This window comes from Hyaena hyaena, unplaced genomic scaffold (assembly GCF_003009895.1).
Source record: "Hyaena hyaena isolate Hyena2069 unplaced genomic scaffold, ASM300989v1 scaffold_700, whole genome shotgun sequence".
NCBI lineage: Eukaryota > Metazoa > Chordata > Mammalia > Carnivora > Hyaenidae > Hyaena > Hyaena hyaena.
The window spans coordinates 684,513-700,419 of NW_024081331.1; the positions used below are offsets into that span (position 1 = coordinate 684,513).

Sequence of the window (15,907 nt, forward strand, 5' to 3'; positions counted from 1 at the left end):
CGCAAAGAACCAGTCACAGCCATCTTCCTGGGGAGTCGTGAGGATGTTTTTGTTTGGTTTTGGTTGGGATGTTTTTTAAAGAGCGTCATATAGATATTTATATATATAAATTATTAATGTCGGGGAGGGGCGAGGGGCATACATCGCAGAAGGGGCGCGCGCACAGGGACTGAGGAGGGGCGGGGGCAGCACACGATGCTACGCAAAAACAGCCACATCTAACAGATGAGATAATCACACCAACGGGGTGGGGGAGGGGCGGTGGCCACCGGGGGTCGGGCAGGGGAGAGGAAGAAAGCAGGGGACAAGAAAGAGGGACCTGGTCCAAGATACTGTGCGCTTTCTGCCCCCACCCCACCCCCACCCCCCAGCCACCTCCCCACCTCTGCATTCCACAGGAGCCTGGGCCTTCCATCTGCCCCTTCCTCCCTCCCCCTGCCCAGCTGCTGAAACCCTGCAAATGGGCAGTCCCCCCTCAGCTCTGTGTGGCAGGCTGGGAGGGAGGCCTCCGAGGTCCAAAGGCAGGGGCCATGGGTGCTCTCTTGATTGCAGGCTCTACAGTGGCTTGTCGCTTTCCTTCTTCAGGTGACTGGTGGAGAGGGGACGCAGAGCAGAGACGTGAGACACCGAGGTCCACCCCGACCTGGCCCGCCTCAGAGGACTGTGGAGGACAGGCTCCCTCCCCCTCCCGGCAGGATGCTGCCCACAGCCCAGCCCGTCACCAGGCGCGGGGGTGTCGCGCGCGTACCTGTAGTAGTCCTCCTGGGCAGGGAGCGGCACGCTGTGCAGCGGGTGGTGCGCGTGCAGCCACTGCTGCTGCTCCAGCGCCAAGCGCTGCAGCTCGGCCGACTGCGCGTGCATGGCCTGCAGCTGGTGAGCTGCGGACATCGGGGCGGACAGGGAGGCCGGCAGGTCCCGGTACGGAGCGGCTGCGGGCAGGCAGGGCGGGGAGCACGTGACTACCGGGGTACTGAGTACCTGCTCCGGGCCGGGACACTGCCAGCCACCTTACAGACAGAGGAAACTGAGGCTAAAACAGGTAAAAGCCAGTCCTGCAAGTTGCCAGTAGTGGAAAAGATTCAAACTTCGGCCTGGCACCAAAACCGGTGCGCCCCCCCCCCCCCCCCCCCCCGCCCCCCCCCCCCCCCCCCCCCCCGCCTTGGGCAGGGCCTCCTTCTCCCATTTCCAGCGCCTCTGGTTACCTCCTCACCCCTCTCCAAGCCCAAAGAGGCCAACCCTACCCCCCCGAATGCCTCCGTTCTTTCTGCCCTTCTCTCATTTGACCTCCCCCACCCCCAGCCTCCATCCTTACCAAAGAGCTGGTGACGAAGAACTTCGTTCTCGTGCAGAGGGTGAGGAAGAAGGGGGTTGGGGAGGGTCCCAGCTGGGTAGGGGATCCGGGTAAGGTGAGACCCTGAGGCCAGGGGGTCAATGAGAGGGTGCACCGAGGCAGAGGCTAGAGGGTAGAGAAGAGGAAGGTGTCACCAGAAGGCAGGCTTAGGGAAAACCATGCATTTGGGTGAAGGGGTCCCAGCCTGGGAAGAGACGGACCGTCAAACACAGGGAGACCTAGTGAGGAACAAAGAGACACGTGGAAGAACGAGGGGCCTGCTGGGTGGCCGGGACAAGACCTTACTGGAGTAGGCACGTGTGGACGGCAGAGAACAGGGGATGGCAGTTGTCAAAGGGGTCTGAGGAAAAGGAGAGACACGGACTGCTTAGAGGAGAATAGGAAGGGACAGACGTCGGGAAGGAAGACAGGAAGAGAGATGAGGTTGAGAGCGAGAAAGCACAAGGGGAGCCAGGAGGGACCATGACTGTAACGCTAGATCTGGTGATGTTCTGGACAGAAGGAAATAGAGCGAAAGAAGAGTAAATAAAGCTCCTTAGCACCAAGGACGGCCCCAGCCACAGCTAGAGAGCTGTTTCTGGAAGGCAGCGGACCTAGAGATGCAGGAAAACATGAAAGGCCTCCACATGGGAGAAGAGAAGATGGCAAGAAATGAGAACAGAGTTGAATCCAAAGGAGGAAAAAAACGGGCATGGAGGGGGGGGCTGTTCTGAGGGCAGAAAGGTGGCATTCCCTCAAAGGTTTGCTCTGTCATGGGCAGGATGCCAGACTCTGCAGAGGGTTGGGGTGTGGGTTATTACAGTCTGTGGCAAGGCTGGGGCTTGAGATGGGGGAATGCCAGGAGGCAAAGATCAGGGAAGCAATCCCAGGAGAGAGGCTCATGCCAGACTAGAGGAGGGAAGTCCTGGCCTGAGGAGCAGAAGACCCAATCACTTGCCAGGGGACGAGGTGTAAAAAGGCAAAGAAGTAGGAGTCTCACCTGCGTGGATGGCGTCCTGCTGGTGGAGGTGCAGGTGGGAGTGGATGTGGGAGTGCTGGTGGTGATGGGGGGTCACATTGAGCATCTGCAGCCGGGCCAGCGGGTCATTGCCCAAGGCTGCCACCCTCTCTGCATGCTGCCTCTCGGCCGCCAGACGCTCCGCGTAGGACATGTCAGGCCGCAGGGCTGGACCAGCTGCCAGCGCTAGACGTTCTCTCTCCAGGGGCCCCAGGCTCGGATGAAAGGGGAAAGGGTGCAGGCCAGGCGGGCCAGGCTGCAGAGCCAGGCCCCCGTGTCGGGGGAAGGGATCCAGACCCGGCCCAGGGACCCCGTGTAGGGGTTCCAGCTCACTGGGCTTCACCTCAAAGCCGGGCTTGAGGCGGTCACGGAGGTCTCGTTCTCGAGCTTCCCGCTCCCTCTCCCGGGCTGCTGGGTCACTGCTGTACAAGGCCGGGACATTGTAACCCAGGAGCCCCGGGTCCACTGCCCCTAAGGGCACGTAGAACGGATGGTTGCGATTGCCGGGAGACATGACGTGGGGCCGGGCGTATTCACTGAGCGTGCGCAGGGCTGGAGTGTCAGGACCCAGGTAGGGGGGCACTGTAGCCACAGCACTGCCCGGCTCAAACGGAGGGCGATGGGGCACTGGGCCGAGAGATGGGCACTCCACTGGAGCCCGGCCCTCCTGAGCCAACTTCTGTGGGATACAGGGAGAAGCAGAGTCAAAAGGGCAGGTCTGGTAAAAGGTGGCTGGTCCCGAGATGCCCATTTGTCTCTCTCTCGGCAGCTGAAGTCCAAAAGGCCTCACCTTACTGGAACTCAGCCTAGCAGAAATGTCCCTACACCCTTCTCCTGGATGTTGGCTCTCCCTACCACCCACAGGTACTCTGATCTGAATTTGCCTCCCCCTCCTCGCTCCCCTAAATGCAAGGATTCCTCCCGCCCAGGAATCCTTGGGTCTCTATTTCCCAGGCTGCCGCGCTTCCTCCTCTCCGACAGGGGGCGCAACAACCCCCCTCCCACCCCTCCCCCCCGCGCGGCGCAGAGGAAGGCCAGAAGGCGGACGGCGCATGTGGTGACGCACTCACCACGCTGCGTTCCAGCTCGCGCTCCTTCTCGCGTTCCCGCTCCTTCTCGCGTTCCCGCTCGCGCTCGCGCTCCTTTTCTTCGCGCGCGCGCTGCTCGGCCTCGCGCCGCACTTTCTCAACCAGGTCGGCCCGCTTCTTGGCCAGCTTGGAGCCCTCCAGCGGCACGAAGTACAGGTCGCTGCGCGCGCACGAGTTAAAGCCGCGGTCCAGGTGCTTGTTGAACCTGCCGGGCGCGAGGGCAGCGCGCGTTTAGCCCCTGCGAGCTGCCCGAGCGACCCCGCGGTGATCCTGCCCCCAAAGCAGCCCGCGCAGGCCGCGACGGAGGCAAGGCCCCGAAGTACGCCAGGAGGCCCCGCAAGAACGCAGGGTTCCCTCCTGGCGCCTCTGCCGGTGTCTCCTCCATCGCCCCTTCCTCGTTCCCCCTTCGAGGCCCAACTGCACCCCGCCCGGGCGGCTCACCTGGCTGACTGGCTGGCGTGGCTGGGCACGTCTACCACCTTGGGAGGGGGCGAGGGGCTACGGGCCGGGGGCACTGGGCTCTCAGGGGTCTCATACTCTTCGGCCGGCTCTTGCTTGATCTGCGTGGCGTTCAGGGGCGGCCCAGAGGCAGGGGCCGCAGGTGGTGGTGGTGGCAGGGAGGACAGACCCGAAGGCCCGGCAGGTGGCAGAGGCCCTGGCCCCACAGTGGGCGAGCCTGGCTTGAAGGTCCCTGGGCCCGCGGGCGGCGAGGCGCCTCGGTAGCCGGGTGGGGTCCCTGTTCGGAAGGAGGGAGGCGACCCCGGCTTGTATCCCGGTGGGGTGGCTGTCTTGTAGGCCCCTGGGGACGGGGCTCTCTTTCCATACGGCGGGGGCCCAGGTGGGGAGGCTGTTTTGTAGCCCGCTGGTGAAGAAGCCACCGTGGCAATGACCGTGGAAAGCGTAGCCGAAGAGGTGGTGACCGGAGGCACCGGTGGAAAGGGATAGGGCGCTCCCTGGGGGCCCTGGGAAGGGGAGGGGTGTGAACATGGGTAGGATCCTTGAGAGGAAGAGGAGTTGGAAGAGGAGGAAGAGGGTGGGGGGCCATTGGGGCCTGCTTGGCTGTAGGACACCTGGCTGTGAGGGGGGGGCAGGTGTGCTGGCCCTGGTGGGTAGGGCCTCAGAGACCCCAGGGAGGGAGACATGGCATAAGGGTGGGCATGGTGGGAGCTACTGCTCTCCAGGGGGTGGGGATATGCTCCAGGTGGAGGGGGCCCAGAGCTCCCATGATGTTGCTGCTGCTGCTGTTGCTGCTGCTGCTGCTGCTGCTGGTGGTGATGGTGATGTGCTGGGGCTGGTGGGTGGCCTGTGGACTGGCCCCCAGTGGAAGGAGGGAAGGGGCCCGGGTGGGCATTGCTGTTAGCTAAGAGACGGCCATAGGGAGGAGGTGGGGGGGGGCCCTGGCTCCACACGGCCTGGGACGGGAGGGAAGGCTGAGTATACTTGGGTGGCTGATTGGAGACAGACAGGCTCGTCGGGGGAGGGAAGGAGTGGGGGTAACTGGGCAGTGCCTGGGAAGCTGGGTACTGGGAAGCCGAGGCCGAGGCCGAGCTGGCCGAGGAGGCTGCTGCAGGGCTGCTACCGGAGGAGGAGTACGGGTACCTCATCGGCGGGGCTGGGGTGGAAGAGGAGGAGGCAGGGGGCAGAGGGTGGGGTGAGGGAGCAAGAGCGGGGCCCTTCTCTGGGCCAGGAGGAAGTCCACCCATACCCTGCCCCATGGTGTGGGGAGAGGGCAGATGCCCAGGTAGGGGCTGGGCCCCCAGGCCAGGAGGAGAGGCTGATGCATTGTTCAGGGGTCTCAGAGCAGGTGGGGGGGGCAGGTTTGGTGTCACATGGGGGAAGGTGGCTGGTGGTGGAGCAGAGGGTAGGTTTCCACCACCCACTGGAGTGTTGGGCGGCTTTGTTGGGGGAGCACCACCAGCCCCAGAGCTTGATATTGAGATAGGGGTGGTGGGTGGGGGGTGCTGTTTACCCCCACTAGGAGCCCCCACTGAAGAGGCAGCCCCTCCTTTGGGACCCATTGGGGGTCCAGACAAAACTCCTCCACCTGCGCCCCCGGGGTAGAGCTGTGGATGAGGGGGAGGGGCCCCAGGGGGAGCCTGGAACATTCGAGATGGGGGGGGCTCCATGGGAGCATGATATCCAGCAGGTGTTACAGAAGGATGGGGTTCGAAGCCAGGCTCTGGCTGTCGGGGGGTGCTGTCTGGCGGTGGAGGAGAGGGAGGAAAGAGTGGAGGTGGGTGGTAGGGGCGGGCTGGGCCCTGGGACAGGCCAGAAGAGGAGTCGGAGTCATTCTCCACACTTCCAGGGCTGTAGATGCTGGGGGACGTGCTCCGGTTATCCTGGTCAATATCCCTCGGGTCACTGCTGCCATCATCATTGAGGCTTCGCCCGTCTAGACTATCTAGATCGGAGGGAGACTGTGGCCGAGGGAGCTCCTGCTGTAGAAAAAGGACCACGATTTTTTTCCCTTTTCTTCTTCCTCGCTTCCTCCAGATTTGGGGCCTCCCTTACACAAAATCACTTCCCTCTCCCCGAACACCATTGTACGACACGATGAACACTCCCTTGCTCCAGCCCACCTCCCTGCCGTGTGGGGATGCCCCCACTATCCTGACCCCACATTCCCCGCTGCTCGCCAGCAGCCAGTCTTGTTCCCCTCCTTGGAAAACGCCATTCTTTCCTCAGGCGTCTCTCATGCACCGTCCGCCTGTCCAGCTACACCCAAACCCTTGTCTTCCACCAGCTCACGTCCTCCCTCCTCTCCTCTCCTTTACCCCGGTAACTCCAGATGCCAGAAGCCCTTGGCTCTTAAAAAGACCACTCCTTATGCATTTTCCTTATGATTTATTTGTTCCTTCTACTCAGCCCTCTCCCTTTTAACCTCCTCTCCAGCCCCATCATGGAAATCAGGACCTGGAAAAGGAGAGGCTAGAACCCCCTCACCCTCTGTCCCCTTTGGCCCTGCCTGGTCATCCCGTGGTCTGCTAAAGTCCTAAAGCCCCATCTGACATATGATAGACATGGCTCCTGTAATAGGATATGACTTTTCCCTCCTGTCCTAGGCGAGATTACGTTAGCAATCGGGAAAGGAAGGCTTCAGGAAAGAGCGGTCAGAAAATGGGTCAGGATGGCTGCAAGGGTCACCCACCTCGGTTTTGGTCTTTTTTGGTGCATTGGTCTCCTCACTTTCACTTTCTGAGATCTCTTCACTCCGGCCCTGCTTGCTGACCTTTGGGGTGGAGGCTTCTTCTACGCGGGCCTTCTGTCAGAGAGAAAAAGAAAATTCCTGTCTTGTACCTCCACAGCTACGCTCTGCCAGACAGGAAGTTCCCCCACAACACACACACGCACACACGCGCGCACACACACACACACACACACACACAGCCAGCCCCAGTGCTTGGGCATCCTGTGGGAGGACCTGAGGACAGAATACCTTGGCTGTCTGCCTAGACTTCTCGGCTTTGCCATCACTGCTGGACGTGCTGACCCCTCCAGGGGAGGCCCGGCCCCTCGATCTCAGCTCTTCCCGGGGCCCAGGGGCCTCTTTCTTCCGTCCACTCCTCATTGACATCTGAGGGAAAAGGAAGGAAGCACACAATGTAGGTTTATTTATTTTTTACCTAGTACCTAACTTCATGACATGCCTTATTTCTATGCTCTCTCTCCAGGCCCTCACCCCTAGTTTCTCTGCCCCTCCTCTTTCGTGGCTCTCATTTTAGCTATTACTCACTGAGTCTTTATTCTGTCGTGTCTTCATTCTTCAGGCTGTGGAGACCCCATTCTCCTCTGCCTGGGCAGCTGAATACAGAAACTTCTCTGCTTCACCCCGAGTTCCCCACAGCTGTGGCCTGGGAAGCAGGAAGCAGGATCTCCAAGTTCCCAGTGTAGGCACCTGGAACTTGCAGGATCTGTGTTACGTGAAGCCTGTCCGGAAAAAAACAAGAGTCTCCCAAGTGGGGAAAAGAGTCTGAAGGCCATACCATTGTGCTTATCAAGGGATGGAGTGAGTGGCCCAGCCCCAGGCCTTTGGGCTGAGACAAGCTACATAAGACACTGCAGGCTCACCCCATGGGCTATCTACACATGAAAGAGACTCTGCTCACATCATCTCTCTCATCTCTGGAGAAGGCAGAAAACTCAGATGCACCTCACATTCACACTGTTTTACCCTTCCTGACACCTGGAAAGTATCTGCAGGTCCACGACTTCCAGAGAGCCTTACCAAGGAGCACAAAGAAATGTAGCTGAGGTACGAATTCATTGAGGGCTGTCTTTACGTCATGCCCTCACATACAGTTTCATTTATTATTTACAACCAACCCTGCAAAGTAGGTATTCTCATTTCCGTTTTATAGGTGAGGAAACTGAGGCTCCAGGATTGAGACCGTGACTTGCCCACCTTCATGTGAATACACAGAAACCAGTGACAGCAGCAGAATCAAGCCTACATCTCCCTGACTTCAAAGCCCGCGCTATGTCTTCTAGACTTTGCTATACTCTCGTCAGAAGTTGGGGGGAGAATTCTCAGAAGGCCTCGATCAGTCCCTGAGATATGAAAAGAATCTTTTCACGTCTGAGTAGGTGGGAGAAGAATGCCCCATTCTATAACACAAATGCACACAGTCCTACCAAGCCCAAGCCCAAACCTAGGTACCCCTGAAGCGCAGAACTTATTTCTGAGACCCTCCCAGAGACTCCCCCACCCCCACCCCCAGTGCCTGGGTCCCCCGAGGCTAGAAAGTCACAACTTTCACTTTACCAACCAAAGCAGTGAAAACCAGCAAACACTTAATACAATTTTACAGATCTGTAAGCCTGACCTCCCACTTGGCTTACAAAGGGACGCATACCTCCTCACAGCCTATCTCTATCTGTATCTACATCTACAGTCAGCTATTTTCCTTTGTACTGGTTTGCATTTCTTGCTAAGGGTCAGGCCTCTCCATATTACTGACTGTAAGATCTTTTGAGAGCAGAAATGGTATCTTCTTACTGTTTTCTTCCCTTCTATACCCCCACTGATGCCATGTATGTATGGGTGCTCTGTTCCGTTTTTGTCACGGACCTACTAACTTCAGTACGTCTTTTCGAATAAAACGCTGCCCGATTTTGGTGGGAACAGGGCAGACTCACCCACCTATTCTGAGTTTCAAGGCCTGGCTAAGTAAATGGCATTTCCACAGTATACAGCATATTCTCCCCCAGGAATACAGAGTAATTAATTATTTCCCCCTCACCTCCACTGAACCCTACCTATTGAGATAGGCAGGAGGGGGGAGGGGAGAGGAAGGGGGGGGGAACCTAACCTTTCCAGGAAACTTAATAATAATTTACTTAGAGTCACAAAAGAGCTGGGACAGAGCTCCAGGACTTCTGAACTTAGAACTGACGCTCTGTCCAGTAAAGCAGCCACTTTCCTTCAACTACAACTGTTACCCCATTTTTGAATTGTTGCGTAGGTCAGTTTAAAATGTTGTCAACCTCCTAAAATCTAAAGAACAAAACCCACTGTAACAAAAGAGGAAAACAATCTCAATAGAAGCACAGCAAAGAGGACCAGTTGTGACAGGGGTGTCTTTCCCAGCCCCTCTAGAGGAGGGGGCCCATCTCTCCGCTCCACCCCAGAACCCTTTCACCAAGTCAGTCAGAGCTAGAGGCATCCAAAAGGTCAGAGAAATGCACGAATGTAACTGAAAAACACAGCAATCGGTGTGCCCCTCCCCACTACTGCAACTGTGTTAAACAGCTGAAATCTGATAAAATTAGCAGTGAGTCGCTTTGAAGGAGAAAAGCACTCATAAAAGCATAGGTAATCTGGGGGGAAAGGAGTGGCAAGGGGAGAGGAATCAGGGCTGGGCCGTATCTATGCTTCAGACCTGGGAGCACGTTTTAGCATCAACACGGTGAGCCATACTCCGGCTCGCCCCAGGAGCCAGTCACTGTAATACTTATGGAGCACCTACTATGTATCTGCCGACCCACTACACACATTCCCCTGCACGGCCTTGCTGCAAAAGAAAAACAATAAAGACCAGCCTGGGGAGATGCAAAAGTGAGCAACAGGGAAAGAGTCTCTAATAGGAAAGAAAGGGAGAAACAAGAGAAAGATGTCAGAGGAGCACACATTCCAGGCACAAGGCTCTCTGGGAAAGGCTTGCATGCAGCGTGAATTTCAGGATCACTGGCCCAGCCCCCATCATCATTCCAGACCTGCCTGACTAACAAACCAGTCCAAAGTGACTCCTAGATAACAATGCAGCCCAGACCAGCAGATAACAATGCACTCCTCTAAGCCTTCTTAGGATCTGGGGTGGCCAGAGGGGCCTCAGAAATCATCTTATCTATAACCCTTTCATCTTACAATGAAGCCGAGGCTCCAAGAGAAGTGACTGCCTCAAGGCCACAGTTAGAGGTACCACCAGAACCAGACCCAGGTGTGCTGGCGCCTGTTCCAGAGTATTTCAACGGCACCAGGCTGTCGCACAGCCCTCCGCCCTGGGCCACCCTCACAGGGGATGGGCTCGGAGAGCCCAGCCACTCCCACAAGGTCGGAGAAGTAGGAGGTGTAGGAGGTCAAAGGTTAGCGGACGAAGGGGTCACTGTCGTGATAGTCTGGGAAAGAGGAAAAGAGAGACTCCGGAAGGGAGATTCAGGTTCAAGAAAATAGAAGAATTATCAGTGCAAAGGAGCCAAAAGACAACTATACACCATATACAAAAAGTCCCCCTAATAATAAGGGAGGCAGAGGCCAGAAAGAACTCCCAAAAGCTGGTGTAACTTGAACAGAATCTTTTCCATCTTCCCACCACGCCTCAGGGGAGGCACTTGGAGAAACATCTATGACCTGGCAAATAACATGTCTACCTGTTCCAGCAGACGGCTGCCAGGAGGGGAGGACCCCCTGGGGAACCTCCTTTTCACCAGCAACACCGGAAGCACCTTCCAGAGCCCTGCCTAGAGTCCCAAGGACATAGCCACAGGCTGAAGTCCAATCAAGGTTCTGAGCCCCCACCCAGGGGACATCCCCCCTGGATCATTGCTATGGCAACAAAATGGTAGAACCTGCCCCTCAAGAGTCTATCCCAGGAGTCCATCTGCCAGCCACTCCCCCTCCAGTTGCCAAAGCAACTCCTACCCTCCAGGAGCACCTCGGGGAAGGGAGTTTAAGAGTACCTACCCCGGTAGAAATAAGCCCAGGCACAAAGGGAGATCTTTGCAATGAAGCAACAAGATACCTCCCCCTTCAGAACCCCCAGCTAGAGGGGCCCTGGGCGCTCTGGGGACTTGAGGGTGGAGGTCACAACTTGCCTGGAGTGCCTATAAAACTGTCCAATTCTCTCCTCCTTTTCCACCCTCCCAGAAACCCCTTCTCCCTGATTCCCCCTGCAGTGCTCCCATAGTCCTCCTCATAGTTTTAGGGGGACCACAGCACTGGCCCCCAGTGTGCCCCTCTCCAAGAAGGACTCAGGCCGGGGTCTGGAAAAACAAGGTCAGAGGCGACCTAAAGTACTGGAAAGAAAATAGAGCCACAAAGGCATCCACTTCCCGCCTGCACCCTGCAACACCTCGGGGTCTGCTTCTCAAACAGGGACCTCTCCCTTGGCCCCTTCAGGGCCTCCGTTTCCCCAGGTTCCATTCTCCTCCCTCATCAGCTACAATCCTCTCTCCACCTACCACACCCCTTCCCCATTTCCTACTTCCTTTCTATACCTAGCACCCCCAACCCCGAGTTCTGAAACCCGGGTTCTGGGCCTTTTCCTGGAGCCCTAATGCCCCACCTCGCTGCCATATCTCCAGTCCTTTTTTGCCTTCGCCCGAAGCCCCCTCGCCAGCATCCCCGTTTCTCCTCTGCCAGCCCTCCACCTCGGTGCTCCTCTTTTGGTCCCGGGATCCTGGCTACCCTAGCTGCCCCACCAGCCCTCCTCCGGAGACCCTCCCACCTCCCTCCACCCTCCCGATCCTCCGGGTGCCCTGGCCCCCATCCCTCCTCGGGAGCCGGACCCACCCCCTAAGTCCCCCGGCCTCAGGACCGGCAGAGCCCGCAGTGGGGGTACCGGATCGGAAAAATAACAAATGGAGGCGGCGGCGGCGGGAGGGGGGAAACTGGGAGGGGTGGGGGTGGGGAGCCGCGGGCCAGAACCCGGGCGGGCCCGAGGCCCGGGTGGCAGCAGATCTTACCTGGTCGTAGCTCGGGACGGCTGGCTGGCTCCGAACGGGATCCGGGGCTCCGACGCCTCCGGGGGGCGGCGGCGGCCGCTCCCCCGCCCCCCTCTCCTCTTCCCGGCTTCAGTCGCCGCCGCGACGGCGGCGGCGCCGGCCCCGACCCCCCCGGAGGGAGGCCCCCATCCCCCCCTTTTCACCCACCTGGCCCCGATCGCCCGCCTGTCCCCGGAGCAGACCCAGATCCCTGCTCTCGCTCAGCCCCTCCCCAGGCCCGCCACCTCCCCCCGGCCGCCCGGAATGCCCGGGCCGCGCCGCCCGCCCCCGCCGCGCCGCTCGCCCCCGCGGCCCGGCCAGCCCTCAGCGCCGCTCTGACCCGCCGCCTCCCGCCCGCCGCCCGCCGCCCGCGCCCGCCCCGCGCAGCCCGCACTCGCGCGATCCCCGGCCCCCTGGGCGGCCTCCGCCCGCAGCCCCCGCCCCTTCCCAGGCGGTCGTCCCCCGCGCCCCCTCCGAGCCCCTCCTCGAGGCCAGCGGTCCCCCCTAAATGGGTCCCGGCCCGAGGCCCCGGCCCTACGCGGGGCTGCGGGCGGGCTGGGCGGCGCGTCCGGCGACTCGCACAGGAAAGCGGACGGCGAAGGGAGGGAGCTTGGGAGAGGGGGATGGGAGAAGGGAGGAAGGGAGAAGGAGGGAGCGCGGAGGAACGGAGGAGAGAGGGGCCGGGAGGGAGACGCGAGGGAGGGAGCGCGAGGCGAGCTGCGAGGGGGGGGGAGAGGGGGATCCGGAGAGGGGGAGGCGCCGTGCGAGTTGGCCGCGGCCGGCCAAGGGGGCTGGGGCGCGGGGAGGGGTTCGCCGAGACTGACGGTGGGGACCCGGAGGCATAGGTGGGAGGGGCTGTCGGCTGTCAGGGCAGATGAGGGGGGCACTGGAGAAGTTCGGGGGCAAAGGGGTCTGTGGCAGAGGGAAGTGGGAGGTTGTGGGTGTGTGGCAGAGATTGGGCTGATGGGGTTACATGGGGAGAATGGATCTACATGGGGGTTCCGGGGGCATGAGATATGTGACGAGGAGGGATGACTAAAGCCGGGGGTGACAGCGTCTGTGGCAGATATGTAGCTGGAGAGGTGGGGGGGGGGGTTATGAGGGAGAATGGGATGGAAGTTTGGGGTCTTGGGGAGGGGAAGAAATTGAAAAGATGGAGACATAGATATATAGGAATATGGGGTTTCTGGATGAGAGGGATTTGGAGGTGATTGGTATTAGGAACGTAAGAATGTAAGAATTTAGGGGTGATGATGGAACGCTGGGGAGAGTCGAGTCCGGAGATGTCAGCATGGAGAGAAGGGGAAAGGTGAGGAGCCCTGGGAAGGTTTGAAGGAGGTGGGGCCAGATGCATATTCTAGAGGGACCGGGGTGCTGGGTGGCAAAAGAGGGGGAAGACAGGGGGATGGCTGGATTCTGGGGGTGGGGGGTTTCCGGAGAGCTGAGGAGGGTTCCGGTTGACAAGACAAAGGTGGATAGAATGGGGTGAGGGTGGAGGGGGAAGTGGGTGAAGACATTAGAAGGAAATGTAAGATAAACAAGGCCTCTGGTGGTATATGGAGGAGGGAAGGTCAGAGATGGGGAGGGTATGAGTGGAGACGGGGAGGGAAAGCAGTAGAAGGAAATGGTAGAAATGGGGAGGGCAAGCCCCAGTGCAGGTAGGGGATTCATTTATGGGAGTGGGACACCATCTTCAGGCCCTCCTGTCTGTCTGGTGGTGTCTCCATTTTCCTTCCCAAACCTGTCTGAAGTCCTCACAGGCAGTACTCTTGGCCCCAGGGAAGGGGTGGGGTGGGGCTTAGGCTCCCTGTGGAGCCAAATCCCTAGGTGCCCCGGTTCCCCAATCCCAGTCATGTTACGGAGACAATCCCCACCCCACCCACGGACCACAGGGTCTTTCTTCAGCCCTCCCGGCTCTCCAGGCAGCCATTTCCAGTCTCCAGCCTAAAGCTAGCCCCTCCGCCAGTCCACCCCCAATGTCTTCTTCTAGGCCGGCTCCCTGGCCCCACACCAAGCAGCAACATCTCCCAGGACAAAGGACACCAAGACACTGGGTGATTTTTGGCAGCTGAGATTGGGAAGGCCAGAGAATGGGAGGGAGGCAGGCTGGGAAACCGGAAGAGCTGGAGCTGGAGCCTGGATTGGGAGCCCTTAGGAGCTCTCCAGGCTTAGGGTGGGAGTGGGTATGTGTGGGGCCGAGCCAGCTAGACGCCAAGGATGGGCCCTGAATGGCAGGATCCCACCAGCCTTCTGGGAAGGAAGGAGGTCGGCTCCACAGCATCTCAGTGGGGTTAGTTTCCTAGTTCGTTGGGCCAGGCTTGGCCAAATTCTGGGAGTACCCAAAGTTTTAAAGCCCTGGGGAACCTGTGCAGGGCTTCCTAGGCCCAGCAATGAATCCCCTCTTTAGCCTCTTCGTTTGCCACTCACTTTTCTACCCCACGCCCACCGTCTGTATTCCTCAGGGCCTTCCACAGACCAGGCCAGCTCCCTGTCCGCCTCTCCCTGGTGATCCCTGCCCTCCCTTCCTCAGTGCCCTAGAATGGCCCCTGCTCCTTCTCCCCACCCCCCAACTTTGTTCCAAGGCTCCTCCTACTCGCTCCCCATTGCATTTCCTCTCTTTCTGCACTTCTCAGGCCGATCTCCCACTGGGCCCAGGCCCAGGCCCTTCCCAGCTGCCTTCTAGGCGGAGCTGCTCTCTCTAGCTTTTTAACCACCAAGGGACGGGCTAGGACGGTGACATACCTGTACCTAAAAGAAACATTTAGGCTATGTAGGAACAGAAGACAGGGAGAGTCAGAGAAGCCGGGGCCTACCCTTCCCAATTCCTCCCCTACCTTAAGACCAGGCTCCTCACCATTCAGCTTTGGGGTGCATCTCACACGCGCGCGAACACACACACACACACACACACACACACACACACTACCACTACCACCCCTCACCCCAGCCCCCCACAACCCGCTGGTCTCCAGGCAACGGCACAAAGGGAAAGTGGAGAGAGGGGGCCAGGGAGGCCCAGACAGAGCCAGCTGTAACCCAATCCAACCCAGTACCTGGAGGGGGGGCATGGCTTCCAGAGAAGCCCACCTAGCAAGGAGGGAGGAAAAGGTAGAGGTTAGGAAATGTGGCTCCAACACAAATTGTCTTGGTCAGTCCAGGAGTTGGAGAAGATAGATATCATGGACCCCAGAGAAAACTGAGAAGCGCAGAGGCGAGCTCGGTGTGGCCCAAGGGGAACAGAAAGGGGCGCCAGGAGACAGGAGAGAAGGGAAAGATGAGATGCCCACGCTGAAATTAAGAGGCACCGAGGAGCAGGGGCAAGAAGCTCTTTGAACTGAAAATGGCTGAGGCGTCAGTGAAACAGGAAGAACGGTGAAACGGGTCCTGCCGCATAGGACTAAAATCCTTTTCTAGGCCTGGAGCTGGACAGGATGGCAGGGAGCCCAGGACCAGAACTCGGAGTAGAAACAGAGGAGGAGGCCCATAGAGGGGACAGCCATGAAATTCCTCCCAGCCCACCCTTAGCTCAGGGCGAGTACGATGTCCCACAGAACCCTGCCTCCCTCTAGTGGCCACCGCGCCCGGTGCGGAGCCCCTACCCGCTGGGCTCTGCTCTGTATCCCAGCCCTAGGAGAGGGATCCTCCCCCTGGATGGTTCCCGGCTCCCCATCTCAAAGTCTGGGCTCCACTGGAGCCGAAGGGTTATAGTGGGCCTCCAGCCACACACCGGAGCCCTACATGCGGGCCACACCAGCACTCTCCAGTTTCCTGGGAAACTTTCTCAGGACTGCCTCCAGATCGTCTGGTACCATCCTTCCCTCTCGTTCCCCATCTTGCAGGGGGTGACGCCCACGCAGTGCTGCTGTACCCCACAATGGCCAGGATCATGTTGGGGAGCAGCCCAGTGGGGGAACTGCTCCGGTCCACAGCAGTTTGGTCAAGGCCCTATAGGAATCGAGAATGCTTTGGACCCCTTTGCCCACAAATGCGCACAACACACAATTTGACACTTCTAGAAATTCTTGGACTCCAGGTTAAGAACCCTTCATTGACCCAGGTCCTGGGGCCGGGCCTGCTGCTGAGAAGGCAGGGGCAACATGGTCCCCACCCAGCGGGGGAGGGGTAGGTAGTGCCACTGTCTTAGCCATACTTGTTGGGTTTCTTCATCTTTTTGTGTCCTCCCCAGCTCTGCTGTCCAGTTTCACCAACTTGCGGGTGCTCCGTCGTCTCTCCCCTCATATGGACAAGAGAAAGACTCTTCAGACACAACAA

The 15,907-nt window shown here is 59.1% G+C and overlaps 1 protein-coding gene across 2 annotated transcripts; it reads right to left on the reverse strand.

Moving 5' to 3' along the window:
* Nucleotides 1–90: 90 nt before the first annotated feature.
* Nucleotides 91–11,761, reverse strand: ATN1 (atrophin 1). Of its 2 annotated transcripts, none has more exons than XM_039217526.1 (10): nucleotides 11,618–11,761; nucleotides 7,170–7,363; nucleotides 6,873–7,010; nucleotides 6,585–6,698; nucleotides 3,878–5,871; nucleotides 3,419–3,641; nucleotides 2,331–3,027; nucleotides 1,313–1,456; nucleotides 749–929; nucleotides 91–589 (listed from the first exon to the last, which is right to left on the reverse strand). In XM_039217526.1, the coding sequence occupies exons 2-10, from the start codon at nucleotides 7,194–7,196 to the stop codon at nucleotides 556–558; spliced, it is 3,552 nt and encodes a 1,183-aa protein (XP_039073457.1). In that variant the 5' UTR covers nucleotides 7,197–7,363; nucleotides 11,618–11,761; the 3' UTR covers nucleotides 91–555. The 2 variants fall into 2 exon arrangements, with proteins under 2 accessions (XP_039073457.1, XP_039073456.1); XM_039217525.1 differs by having other exon boundaries at nucleotides 3,878–5,874.
* Between the last annotated feature and the right edge of the window lie 4,146 nt (nucleotides 11,762–15,907).